Genomic DNA, 13563 nt, shown 5'->3' with positions numbered 1-13563 from the left:
AGAAAGTAATCTGTCGAGGACGGGGAAATGCTTTTTTAAAAAACGAAGTACCTCTAAACCCAATAAGCCGAGCATTCCCCCTTGCCGTTTACATTGTAAGCTATCTTGAGTTCCTATTAAGGAGAAAGGCAACTAATGAATGTTTAAAGTATGTTTAAAATTTTAAAAACAAATCTTCTTAACTGGGCGAAGAAGAGCGGAGTCTTTGCAAGCTAGCTGGATGACTACGCGAGCGACAGAAGGAATCGGCTTGCCAACTTTACTTTCAAGGCCCAGCCAGTTTCCAGGACCTGGGACCCAATCAGGTTCCTTCTCACCACCCACTACCCCACGAGATACAATCAAGCCGGCGGGCTCCAGCTGGGTCGCGCCAATTTTAACGCGCGGACGTGCCCACGCACAGACCCTCCTATCCCTTACTTCCTGTTTTTCCCCAGTCCAGGACGCATGCGCGTATTCTATACGCATGCGCAAAAGCAGTACAATTGTAAATACTTGTTTTTAAAATCAACGGGAGGTTAGGTGGGAGTGATCAAACCGGGTTGAGACGCTTTGCTCTGTGGTGGGCGGGACCCGTGTCTCAAAAACGGGTTATGCCTGTAGTTTTCGGTTTGACTTATCTCTACAGTAGTTTTGAAAGGTGAGTGCAATTGCCGGTCATCCTAAATTCCTCCGCCCACTCACTCACCTATCTCGTTACACCTGTTCTCAGGCAGGGGAGGCACCCGGAACAGCATTTTTGTTGAGGGTCTAAGAACTGTTTTTATTTTTAGTGGCAGGAGCTCTTGTACAAGTATGAGTGGCAGCACTCTGCCTTGAGGACTCTGTAAAATATCTTGCTAACAGTGGGTGTTTGGTGGGTGCTTGTAGAGAGGTAGAATTTGGGAGGGGTTGCTGCCCTTATTCTGCCTTCAGTAGCTCTATTCCAGATCAAGTTCAACGTGCGAAGCCTTTGATTAGCGATGAGTGGGGAGGCACTTCTGCAGGTATCTATTAAAGACACCTCTTGCAAAAAGGTGGCACCTTAGGAGTAATAGGTTTTGAAAACCTGGAGTTGTTAGCTGCACCTGCTGAATTTATGTGTTCAGTAGTTACACTGTGAGGAGTACTAGTTAGCCTTCCTTTGTCTGGTGTGCAAAGTGTCCTGAGAAAAGCAAGTTAGCCTTCCTTTATATAGGTGTTTCTATGTTTTCCTGTTTTATGTAGTAAGTCATAAGTCTGGTGTGCAAAGTGTCCTGAGAAAAGACTGACTTGGGCACGTCGGCACCAGTTTTCCAGGATAGAGATTGAGGAAAAGTTGCTCTCAGCTTAAGTCCTTCTTACTTAACTTTTTCCAAGGAACTGTAACAATTGGAGGCTGACAACTCTTTGGCACTGCTAGTGGTTTGAGGCCTGGCTAGTGTGCCTTTTAATTCACGTTACCCTGAATCCATTTATGGGTCTCTTTGGGAATCGCTTGTGCTGACAGAGCTTGGTAACTGAAACATCCGTTCTTGATACATACTGAAGGTTGAGTGAGGTTTGATAATAAGCTGCCTTTTAGCACCAAACCCTTTTCTGTTTTTTCTCCAGCCCTGGAATATGTGAAGTAATGAAGAACAGGACCCTCCTTTTAATATTCAATAACTTCATCACATATGCACTTATTTGAGACTAGAATCTACTTCAGACTCGCTGTATAATTTCCATGCGGTGCTGTTGACTCTTTCCTCATCACAATTTTTTTAACCATTCAAAGCATTTACTTAAGAAAGCATTATATTGCTCCTGTAAGGTAGATCAATGATATTCCCATGTTGCTGATAAAAGGCTGAGATAACAGGGCGTGTCTAGACCACCTAGTGTGCTTGTGGGTGAGGTAAGATATGAGTCAGGGTTTTCTTGGCTCATATTCTTAGTCTCTGTGCTACAACAAATACAAATTAGTTTGCTCTGGAGCCATCCTTCCTGAGCCAAGACAAAAATGTGTGAGCCAGAGGCTAAAAAACTGTGAGCTGGCTCACACTAACTCCACTTAGAGGGATTGGGTTTATTGTATTATTTTAGATTGTATTATATTTATTGTTGTGAGCCGCCCTGAGCCCATTCACAAGAAGGGCGGGATATAAATTGAAATAAATAAATAAATAATATGGTAGCCAGTTCTTGTTCGTTCAAGTGTAGTAATCTTTTTGATATAAAATACCACCAAGTGTTCTACAGCAGAATAAAATCACAGCTACAAAATACACTGGGGTAGGGAGAAGAAATCAGAAAAATGAACTAATAACCTAGAAATTAAAGGATAAATGATCAAAACAAGATAGCATAAAGAATACTGCAGGATCCAGCATCAGGCCCTATAACCAAAAAAAAGGCCAGCCTAACAATCATATTTATCACCAGTTTGGTACTAGTTAACTGAATCAAGAGGCTGATGAAAAAGAAATGTCACAGCTATCATCCTAAAGGACACATTAGGAGGCAGCAGGTATGTCTCACAGGGGAAAGAATTTTAAACTTTGTACCCCTACCAAATGGGTCCTGTTGTATGTGCCACTTGCTCAACTTCTGGCAGTAGCAAACAGCAGAACCTAACCTTATAACCTCAGTAACTAGGTAGGCTGTAGTCTACGTGCCCCTGTTTATTCCAAAATCTAATTAACTGGACAGAGCTAGTAAAATGAAAAATTATCAGAATGAACAAAATGTTCTGGTTGTAGACACCAATCCAAATATGTATAGGGTTGTTTAGTATGTTTGCTAAATTTCCTTGACATGTTTTGTTAACTTGTCTGCTTACATGGCTGCACAGGGACAAAATTAACTTTATTTTCTTTCAGTCCAACTATTAACCATAATGTCAACATGTTTCTGTAACTTTTAATATATTCTGCTTGCATAATATGTCATTTTGGGGTTATTACAATCTTGGGGTGTCTTTCTACTAATTATGTTCTTAGATGAAATCTTTTTGAATAGAAATCTTGTTTTGCAGGAAACTGGAAAACGGTTGGATCTGAACTGGGGATGCTTTGTTGAGGAAAAATGCCAGCTGTGAAAGTTTTGCAGCCTGTACTAAAAATGAAAGTGGATGAACTCTTTTTGTGTTGGTTGGGTGAAACAACCACACAGGTGATGCTCAAGGACTATTTAAGAAGTATAACCAATGAAGAGAAGATAGAAATTGGTTCTGGTGATGCTAAAGGCAATAAACGATTTTTTTCTGAGATAAACTCTGTCTCCAAGCAGAGCATGTTAGGCAATTTGCTGTCTCCTTTAATTCCTACAAGTCCTCCTGTTCTTTCTCCTGCTCTGCCATTGGGAACACCAACAAGTCCAAGAAGGTTTTCTAGTAGTCGAGGAATACGTAGGTCTTCAAGTAGCAGAAGGGTAAGTATCATTTTGTGATCATTTTAAGTAAGAGATTAGTTTTTGCTTTGTAATATTTATCCCCAAACTTTTTGAACCTGAAGATACCTTTAGAATTTTGAGTGGGGGTTTTGAGCACCTCTTCAAAATGGCTGCTGCAAGAGTTGGGGGCAAACATATTACCTCCCTCCTTGCTTTGCAAAAGAATCACAGAAGAGAAATAGAAAGAAATGAAGGTCCCAGGGGGGCAGATTGAGGAATAAGAAGGAAAGCCTGCAGGAGTAATGGAACCACCAGCATGGGCACTTATGGTCCCCCAGTAGTTGCAGCTGCTGTTGCAGCTTTGGAAAACCCTTTCGTTTTAATGAAGGCAGCTCGTAACAAGTCCTTCCTTAACAACGTCCCTTCCCACTTTCTGAAAAGGTCATCAAGCACCATGGTGGGGGAACAAGTAACTGTTTAATATTAATGAGTTGAACATAGCCTTATCTTTGCTAGATACTTAACCTAAAGCAAATCATAAGGTTATCCATAAGTGGTGTAGTCTGAAAAAATCCACTCTTGCTTCAAAAACTTAATTAATTTTTTTAAAGAATTAAAAAGAAATTGTGATTTGAGCTCACAAACCTAAGGTAACTTCCAGACAGTTGCTTTTCCAACTAATTTACTACTTTAAACAGAGGGTGATTAAACCATGGAATTCTGTGCCAGAGGATGTAGTGATAGCCACAGGAATAAACAGGTTTAAAATGGGGTTAGATAGATTCCTGGAGGATAAGTCTATCAATGGCTACTAGCCATGGTGGCTGAGAGAAACCTCCACATTCAGAGGCACTAAGCCTTTGAATTCCAGAGCCAGGAAGCAACATCAGGGAAAGGCCTTGGCCTCTATGCCCTGTTGTTGGCTGTCCAGAGGAACCGGTTTGCCACTGTGTGAGACAGGATACTGGACTAGATGGATCATTGGTCTGATCCAGCGGGGCTCTCCTTATGCTCTTAAAGCAAGCATAGGGTCTGAAAAGTAACCACTGAGGAATTGCTGATATGACATTTTGGTGATCTTGTTATCTGAGCTCCAATAGGCCCACTTCTTTCAGCACACATGTGTGTTAAGTGCATCCTTGAATGGAACACACAGCACGCAGATGCTGATACAGTTAGCTCAGTCATACAACATGCTATTTCAGTATTTTACCTGAGGCTATTAGCTACTGTGCCAGTGTGAAACATGCACATTCTTAAAACATGTGAGTTGGATATAGTCCATTCCTGCTGCTGTTTATTCTGGGCACCATCCAAGGGACTACTAGACCACTAGTACTATGAAACACATAACTACACTCTGTAGGGCCTATCCCCTTTAGTAGTTTTCTGCCTCACAGGTGAACTTTGAGCTGCTGTAGATTTTGTTTTGGTCCTTCAAACATGCACCAGTTGCACAAAAGTGTAGCCTTTTATAGTCTACAGTTGTCAGCTGTTGTCAGCACTAGTTATCTTACGTGGTACTTTGCATCATCTCTCAATGTTCTTTCTGCCTTTTGTGATGTCGTTGATGGTCCAGGGCCTCAGACACGGCTTCATTAATGATTTCTGTTTTAACTAAAGTGATTTACATAGTGCTTCTGATGTTCACCAAGGGCTTTGTATAGTGACAGTGTTAGGATCAGGATCAGGACACATGGTATTGCTATGGTAACTGCTTTTATCTCTAACAAGTAAATTATTAAGAACAGTACATTGAAAATGCTGTATTGAAACCTTATTTAAAATACACCTTGCTTTGTTTGCCCAGGCTGTAGCTTTGAAGTTTGAGGGGGGGTGTGTGTTTTGTGTGTGTGTGTGCATGTGAGAGTGTGTGCACCTGGAAGTCATGGCAACCTCTGGTGACTGACCCCTACTGGAGGCTTGGAGGATATTCAGAGAGGATATTCAGAGAGAAAGCCTGCCCCAGCCCTCCCGCCTCTGGTATTTCAAGGAGATCTCCCAGCCAAGTACTTGCCAGAGTCGACCCTGTTTAGCGTCCGAGATTTCATGAGATCAGGCTTTCCTGGGCTGTCCAGGTCAGGGTGAAGTTTGAGTGAAGGTTAGGATTTCTAACTTACCCTACCCTTTTAGGCTTGGGGTTAAATAACTTTGAAAATATATAACTAGAATATCAACATAGCAATTGGAGAGCTGCTCAGTAATGTATCACCTCTGGGAAACAGACAGCTCAGGCTTCTGGTGGTGAATTTCTCAGAGTGGTGTCCCACAACTAACAGGTACAAGGATGTGCCTTCCACTCATCTAACTACTCTCCTACACATACACCCTTGTTCTCCCACTGAGGCAGGGTATATTGCTTAAACTAGGGAATTCATATTATTTCATTCTCTAAAAGTGCCAGGTAGTGCATGTTTATTGCCATCTCAGTTATAAATGATGCATTTCATATTAAAGCAGTAAAATAAGTTTGCCTTTGATAGGAATGTAAGTATTGGATACAGTTTTCCCATGAGGCAGATTTTCCCACCAGCAGCCCCTTGGTAGTGTGTGGTAATAAAAGGTTTATGACTTTCTGAAGGTCCCACCCGGTGATAGAGAATGGATTTGGCTTTTGCCCAGGCCAGAGATTTATTGTTAATAAGCAGGAGCCCTCTTGTTATTTCATTTGTAAACGGCACTTGACATGAAGTAAAGTTCGAACAGGAAAGATGATTTTATTAAGTAGGCATGGTTGGGTTAGTTAAATGCAGGGGATGAGAAAACTGAGGTACATTTTGTTGTATTTACAAATCATGATATTTTGAACAGCAACAAAGTATTGTTGAAGTTTAGTTCCTTAGAGACTCAGTTCTTAACAGTGAGAAATTTGTCTTGGAGATTTCTTAACAGTAACACTGTGTGTTAATAAAGAGTCATATAATTATCTTAGTTTCCTGGAGATTAGTACTTCCTTCCTCTACTTATTCGCCCAGCTTTCCCTTGGACTCCAGAGGAGTCTAAGACCCATTTCCCTTTTCACCCAATCCAGAGGTTCCCTTCAGTTTTGAACCCACTGAATAACTGAGAGGGAAATATTCTCCTTTTCCTAGAAGCAGTGTTCCTTTCCTGTTTGGCTAGACTGGCAGCTTCAACCTACTGCTCAATCCCTCCTGCCAAAACTGCCATTCAGTTCTTCCCAGTGAAATCAACGACTTTCAGCTTGGGCTGACACTTAGACTAAATTTCTTATTTGGAATTTTCCCTCAGATTTGATGGTACACAGTAAGGGGAAGGAGTCATGTCCTTTCACTTCACAAGTGAACTTGTCTGTTTCCCTCTGACAGACACACTAACTCTACTGGTCTGGCTTCTGACACACCAGACACACAAAACAAGGGGGGAAAGACCCTTTTCCTCAGCTGTTCTTAAAGCTCTCCTCAGATGACGCTGACCAGTCAGAGAGAAGGGGAGGTGCACACAGGCAGCGGCCTGTCAGTCAACCTGTGCTTCACAGTGAGGCGTTAACCCTTCAGTCTCCCAGCTCTCTGAATCTGATGCACTAAGCATCCTGCTTTTGGAGGTCAGTACGTCACAGCTGCCAATTCCAGTTTTGAAATTCCTTGAGATTTGAGGGTGGATCCTGTGGAGGGTGGGGTTTGGGGAGGGGAGGGACCTCAGCATAGTCCATCCTTCAAAGCAGCTGTTTTCTTCAGTGGAATGGATGTCTGTAGTCTGGAGATCTGTAGTAGTTCCGAGAGATCTTTAGGCCCCACTTGGAGGCTAGCTGGCAACCCTGATTTTCTCCCAGATTTCCAATTTTTCCAGGGGAGTGTTTTTTCATGGCTTCAAAACTTCTGTAAATTTTACATTTCTAGATGTAGGAAAAGCTTAACAGACCCTGTTTTAGTTGGAGTATGCTGCGATTGGGTCTGTACACGTATGAACATTTATATTTATTCATGCTGAGAGGAGAACTGTGCAAGCTTGTATTGATACTTGCAATAAAATTTACATTCTCTAACTGCGTATTATATACTTTGTCTAGTTGTAATACACAGACAGGTGCTGCAGTGCAAGAACAGACTACCATGTAGCAAATAGTTGATTGTTTAGTTAGTGAATCTGAATGTTTAGTTAGTGAATTGGAGCACTGGCAAGGTAATCTCTTGGATCCTGATTAGTGTTCCAGTGACTGAGGGGCGCATGGAAGGATCATACAAATAGGTGTACCAGCTTCAATGTGGGTCCTGCTGTTCTCCCATAATTACAACTGCTCTGCAGACTACAGAGATTATTTCTCCTGGAGGCATCATATCCCTACAGAATGGGCAGATTGGCCATTAGGCACTCCTACCCGTGATCCTGTGCACGTACACACCGGCTAGGCCAGCAGCAGAAAGCCAGCAGTGCCTGAGCCTGTCAGGCTGCCTTTCCCACTTTTGGGACAGTGGGATGAAGAAGAGAATGTTTAAAACCCTGCTTTTCTCTACCTTAAGGAGCCTCAGAGCAGCTTGCAATCGCATCCCCTTCTCCTCCCCACAACAGGCATCAGGAGAGGTGGGTGAGAGAACTGTGACTGGCCCAAGATCACCCAGCAGGTTTTATGTGGAGGAGTGGGGAATCAAATCTGGTTTTCTGGACTAGAATCTGTGGCTCTTAACCACTGCACTGCACTGGACCCTTTTCCAGGGCTGATTTTCCCCTCTCAGTCTGCCCCTGCCACTGAGCTCCCTCTGTTCTCCAGCAGCACTCCCAAGTTTCCAGGAATTTCCCAAGCCAGAGTTGGCAGCCCTGCATACAAAGCAATAAAAATCAAGCATGTTTTGAAAGGCCATAAAAGTTTTATTCTGCACACGAGAGCTTATACCCAGAATAAAACTTTGGTGGTCTTAATGGTGCCCCTGGACTCAAAGTTGTTCTGCAGCTTCAGACCAACATGGCTACCACCCGGAATCTTTGAAAGTGCAATAAACCCTAATGTTGCAGCTCTGGTTGTGCTAGTCGAAGTTCTCCTTTGCTTATCTATAATTTATCCATAGTTGTCAAGTCTGTTGTGTTCTAAACTTCACATCTCTAGATACAAGACAGGCTTAATTTTTTTTTAAATGTCCAGCCTAGCCCCTAAAGTTTGCACATAATAGAAACTTTTCTGCCACACATTCATATGCATTGTGAAGTTTAGGATCCTCACAATTTTTCTGTGTTTGGATAATTGCCCTGTAATAATCCATAGTTGGTGATATTGAGTGAGGAAAGATGTTCTGCCAGGCTGTATAGTTTCATATCTAGTGTTGTCTTTTTAGACAAGTTTGTCTCCCCAGCCTTTTCCTCTATTTTCAGATTTCATAATTGTGTTCTTTCTGTAATTATTTAAATACTTTCAGTTCTTGCGAGCTATTCAAATTTTGCTTTTGAGGGTATGTATACATGCGTGACATTTGTTGTTGGGAAGCTGTAGTCTCTGTTTCTGCGGTTTGATTACACTGAAATGCTGGGTGGGGTTGTGAATACGAACATGCCATTAAAATTGTTCTTTATATTTACAAAATGTTAATCCTGCCTTTCTGCCCTTGCCAGGCTGCTGAGGCAGCTAATAAATTAAAACATACATAATAAAAGCACATCTTAAAACCAGTAGAATCAACCCCCCATGAAACACGCATCATTAAAACAAAAACAGAAATCCGATACATACAAATACATAAAAACAACAATTAAAACGTTGTCAGGAAGGAGGGATCACTGAGGGGAAGCCAAATAAAACACCTGTTGGCAGAAGATAGCAGCAGAAGGGGACAGACAAATCTCCCTGGGGAGAGAGTTCTAGAGTTCTGGTGCCATGACCAAGAAGACTGTCTCCCGGGCTGGCACCCGCCTGATCTCAGAAGATGGGGTCACCTGGTGGGTACATAAGGGAGTGGGCCGTCCTTCAGATATGTTGGCTCCAAACCATATAGGGCTTTCAAGGTCGACACTAGCACCTTGATTTATGCCCAGAAACAACTTGGAAGCCAGTGTATATGGGCCAAGACTGGAGTGATATGGTCCCTACAACCCACTTCAGTCAACATCCTGGCTGCAACACTTCAAAGCCAGCCCCACATACTGTACGGCACTAAAGTAATCTAGATGTAACCAGGGCATGTGCCACAATAGCCAGATCTTTTCTGCCCAGGGAAGTTGAATCTGGTAAAAGGCATACATGACCACAGCTGCCACCCGCTTATCCAGCAGTACACCTGGGTCTAAGAGCACCTCAAGACTATGAACCTGTTACTTCACGGAGAGTGCAACCCCATCCAGAATGGGTGACTTCATAAATCCCAGGTCATCTACTCCACTGGTGCAGGGTTTCTGCCACCTCCCTGAGATCAGCTAGAAGCATGGGATAGAGCTGAGTGTCATCTCCTATTGGTGACAATCCAGCCTCAATAATATATGCAAATAATATTTTATATTTGTACAACTCTTTTGTTATTACTAAGGCATAGTATATATGTGAATTTGCTCTGTAACCTGCCTTGAGTCTCAGTGAGAAAGATTCACTATAAATAAACTAAATCAAATAAAATGTTCGTGCTAATAACATCTTTCCTTTATTAAAAAGGAAGACATTTAAGGTAAAATCACCCCTACATACCCCCCCAAAACACAAATGTTCATACAGGTGTGTGTGTATAATTTCAGTTATTGGCTTACGGGGCTTGTATTAACTTCCCCTTCCTTGCAGGTGTGCAGGCAATGGTTTTGTTTTTAAGCTACAAATGTTTTTCAAAAAATGACTTCCCCTCTTTAAAAAAGGAGAATCACAGAAGATAACATTAGCTATATAATTGGAAGCTGGTGCAAACATCACATTATCAGTGTATCTTAACAAAGCAAGAATGAAATAAATGATTTACTTTTGTAAACAGAGAACTAGGAAATAGTGGCAGAATGCTACAGCAGTGCATAAAGGGTAGATGGGTAGAACTAACATCATTCCATGACAACAGAACAATTAAGGATGAATCAAGAACAGCTACAGATCAGTACAGCGCTAACCACGTTTGTCTGTATCTTAGCAGTTTAAGCACACCTTAGCAGGCTTCTCCACATTTTCATTTGGTGAAGTGGTCACCTGTATTCACCCAGAATATAGGGGGTACACAGCCTAAAATGTATTGCTTTATATAATTGGAGACTGAATGCATTGTTTAATGTAACTGTGGCATCTATATTACCTGAAACTGTATTGTGGAACTGGGAATCTCTTTGCCCTCCATTACGTCCAGTTGAGAAGAAAATGAAGGAACATCTGGAATAACCCTTGGTGAAGGGAGTTGGACCTGCTGTTCAAGTTGGAGATGGAAGTGGTGGTGAAGGAAAGTGCCGTCAAGTCACAGCTGACTTATGGCGACCCCTGGTGGGTTTTTCAAGGCAAGAGACATTCAGAGGTGGTTTGCCCTGGTATTCCTTGGAGGTCTCCCATCCAAATAGTAGCCAGGGCAGACCTTGATGGAAGTAGTGATCAATAAATAAGAATGCTTAATGAAAGGACCTCTTTTAGCAGCTGTGGGAATGCGTGCCTGTCTTGCAAATAATGGCTCATAAGCACAGTTCCCTTCAAGGGCAAGCATGAAATGCCTCCTGTTAATCATCTTGTTAAAAATAGATCTCTTTGTTTTATTCCTAGAAATATACATTCTTCCAAGAACTGTATTCATACTAGGGGCGAAGACCAACCCTTGTAGGAAAAGGTCCCTAGTAGTTACAAGAGCTAGCCTGGGAGTTTTCTCCAGGTACATAATCCTTCTTTCTTCCCACACTCTTTTCATTGGGGGGCAGTATCGTGATCATTCAGCAGTTTTCACTAGTGTGTAAGTACCAAAATGTCCAGTTCTGTAATCCTGAGGACAGAGTGGCTCATTCAAAAATATCCTTGATATGAAAATTACCACTGGTGTGGTTTTAAGCAAACATTACAAAGCTCCTAGTCTCTATTAGGTGTATTGACCTCAGTGCAAGAATGTTGTGAACTGTGACCCTAAAAGCAGAAGCAGATATTAAAAAGCTAAAGTGTTTCCTAGCCCTGTGTCTTTATCATAGGAAAATGCCAGGGCAGGGCATTTGCAGGAAATAACTAGCAGTCACTGAGAAGAGTGTTCAATCCTTTACCACCTATTAATTTTTTCCCTGTGAGTGCCTTATACTCAGGATGCTTTAACTTTATTTTTTTCTCATCTGGGGTCCATAAAAAACTGGCTAGGAGTAGGGTGGGGGACGCTTTCACCTCTGCATTTGTATTATCTTGGCAAATGCAGGTATGGAAATATTAGTTCACAAGTGCCATCCTGCATTGGAATATCAAAGGTCTAAGCAGTGGTGTTGTAAATTGAAATCTCAAGCTTGCACAAGGAATCTCTTAACTAACCCTGGTAGAAATCAGTTAACATAAGAATAGTTTTGTTGGATCAGATCAGTGGTTCATGTAGTCTACCACACGATTTCCCACAGTGGCCTACCAGGTACTTCTGAAAGCCCTCAGGAGGGCAACCGAAGCGAACCTTTCTCCCAGCTGCTGTCCCCCCCAATTGTCATTTAAAGTTCCACCAACTATGAAAATGAAAGTTCCTTCTAATCATCATGGCTTATAGGCAATGGTGGATCTATCTTAACTGAATATGTCTATTTCCCCCTTTAAATATATCTCAGCTAGGGACCATCATTACATCCTGTGGCATTATGAGTTCCATGCTGATTGTACATTGTGCAAAGTAGTCACAAATCACAAACCTTTATTAGCATAACATGCAAAGGAGTCAACTACATTGGTTGCCTCCAAGTTTTGTATTTTGGGAGGAGAGAAAATCTCCTGTATCTACTTTTATTTATTAAAACATGTATATGCTGCCTTTCTTCTTGGATCTTATTTATTCCATATGTAATTTATAGTCCTCTAATTGTGCCTCAAATTTATGATCCTCTATTACATCCCCCTTTGTTATCCTTTTTTTTTTATAAACTGTAAAATCCCAAGCTTATTAGCTTTTCCTTGTAGAGAAAGTGCTTCAAACCCTTGTTTGTTTCCATTGACCTTTTCTTCACATTTTTCTAACTACAGTATACCTTTTGAGGTGGAATGACTAGAACTATACACAGTATTCTAAATGCAACCACATTATAGATCTAAATGAAGGCATTATAGTATTTATCTTGTTTGAACCTTACCTCCCATTCTACAGTATTTTAAAAAGTATGCTTACATGAAAGCTTATACCTTAAATAAACCTTTGTTGGTCTTAAAGGTGCCACGGGACTCTAAATTTGTTCTATCTTGCTTTCAGTCTCTTTCCAAGTAATCAGTGCCAAACTTGCTCTTTCCACTTCTGCATCTTAAGTTGTTTTCATTGAACTCACAGGGTTTTTTTCCTGGTCAATTGCCATGAATTCAAACTTTATCAATGTATATGTGAAGTTAGACATTTTCCCCCTAGTGTGTATCAGTTTACACTTACATTGAATCCTGTTGTTGTGTCATATTGTTTTTTTGCTTAGCCAATTCGGCAAGATCCTCTTCCCAGTCTCCACAATCCATTTAGGTTTTCACTGTTTGTACTTCCTGGACACTGATCTACAAAGTGAGTAAAAAAAGGTTGTGTTTACCATTTTCACTGGTACTGTCTCTACCCCCACCCCTGACATGTGAAAGCTCAAAGAAAGGAAAACTTTAAGAAGGACGTTTTTCTGATTGCTTCTTTAAAAAAAAAATAATTCTAATGAGATCTTTTGAGAAGCACTAGGGGGGAAAACAGGATTTAAAAAAAAACTGGAATGAGTGAAATGAGATACTATTTTATTCATTCAAAATATTTAGCATGAGAAAGTTTGAAGGGTTTTTTCTGTTTTTCCATTGGAAATCTGGGGTAGTTTTGGAAAAAATGTTTATGAAATAAATGTTTCTCTTTTGAGTGAAATGTGCAAAGATAAGATGTGATAACAGCAGTTTAGAACTGTCTGTATTTGTAAATTTCCCTGCAGAAAACTATGGAATGTATGCTTTCCCTTTCATAAATATTCCAATTAATACCATCATATATGCTATCTTGGTTATAAGTTACTCGTTTTATGTTGAAGCACCAAAGTAGGTATGAAAATGCATGCATTTGTTTTTCCCAAAGTTTGGGTTTCTTTTTTTAAAAAACCACAATTTTTCATGGCTTCAAAATTCTCAGAAATTTTACATCTCCACCCAGTTGCCTTTCCATA

General features: G+C 41.1%; 1 protein-coding gene across 1 annotated transcript in view; it reads left to right on the top strand.

Annotated features, from left to right (window-relative positions):
* Nucleotides 1-581: 581 nt before the first annotated feature.
* Nucleotides 582-13563, top strand: part of PPP2R3B (protein phosphatase 2 regulatory subunit B'', beta) — a 49375-nt gene continuing 36393 nt past the window's right edge. Inside the window, exons 1-2 of the mRNA XM_015410977.1 lie at nucleotides 582-640; nucleotides 2978-3372. Of these exons, the coding sequence (XP_015266463.1) occupies nucleotides 3028-3372 (345 nt within the window). The 5' untranslated portion in view covers nucleotides 582-640; nucleotides 2978-3027. The remainder of the gene's footprint in view (nucleotides 641-2977; nucleotides 3373-13563) is intronic.

This window comes from Gekko japonicus, unplaced genomic scaffold (genome assembly GCF_001447785.1).
Source record: "Gekko japonicus isolate JY-2015 unplaced genomic scaffold, Gekko_japonicus_V1.1 scaffold244, whole genome shotgun sequence".
Taxonomy (NCBI): domain Eukaryota; kingdom Metazoa; phylum Chordata; class Lepidosauria; order Squamata; family Gekkonidae; genus Gekko; species Gekko japonicus.
This window is presented reverse-complemented; position numbering and strand designations above follow the sequence as displayed.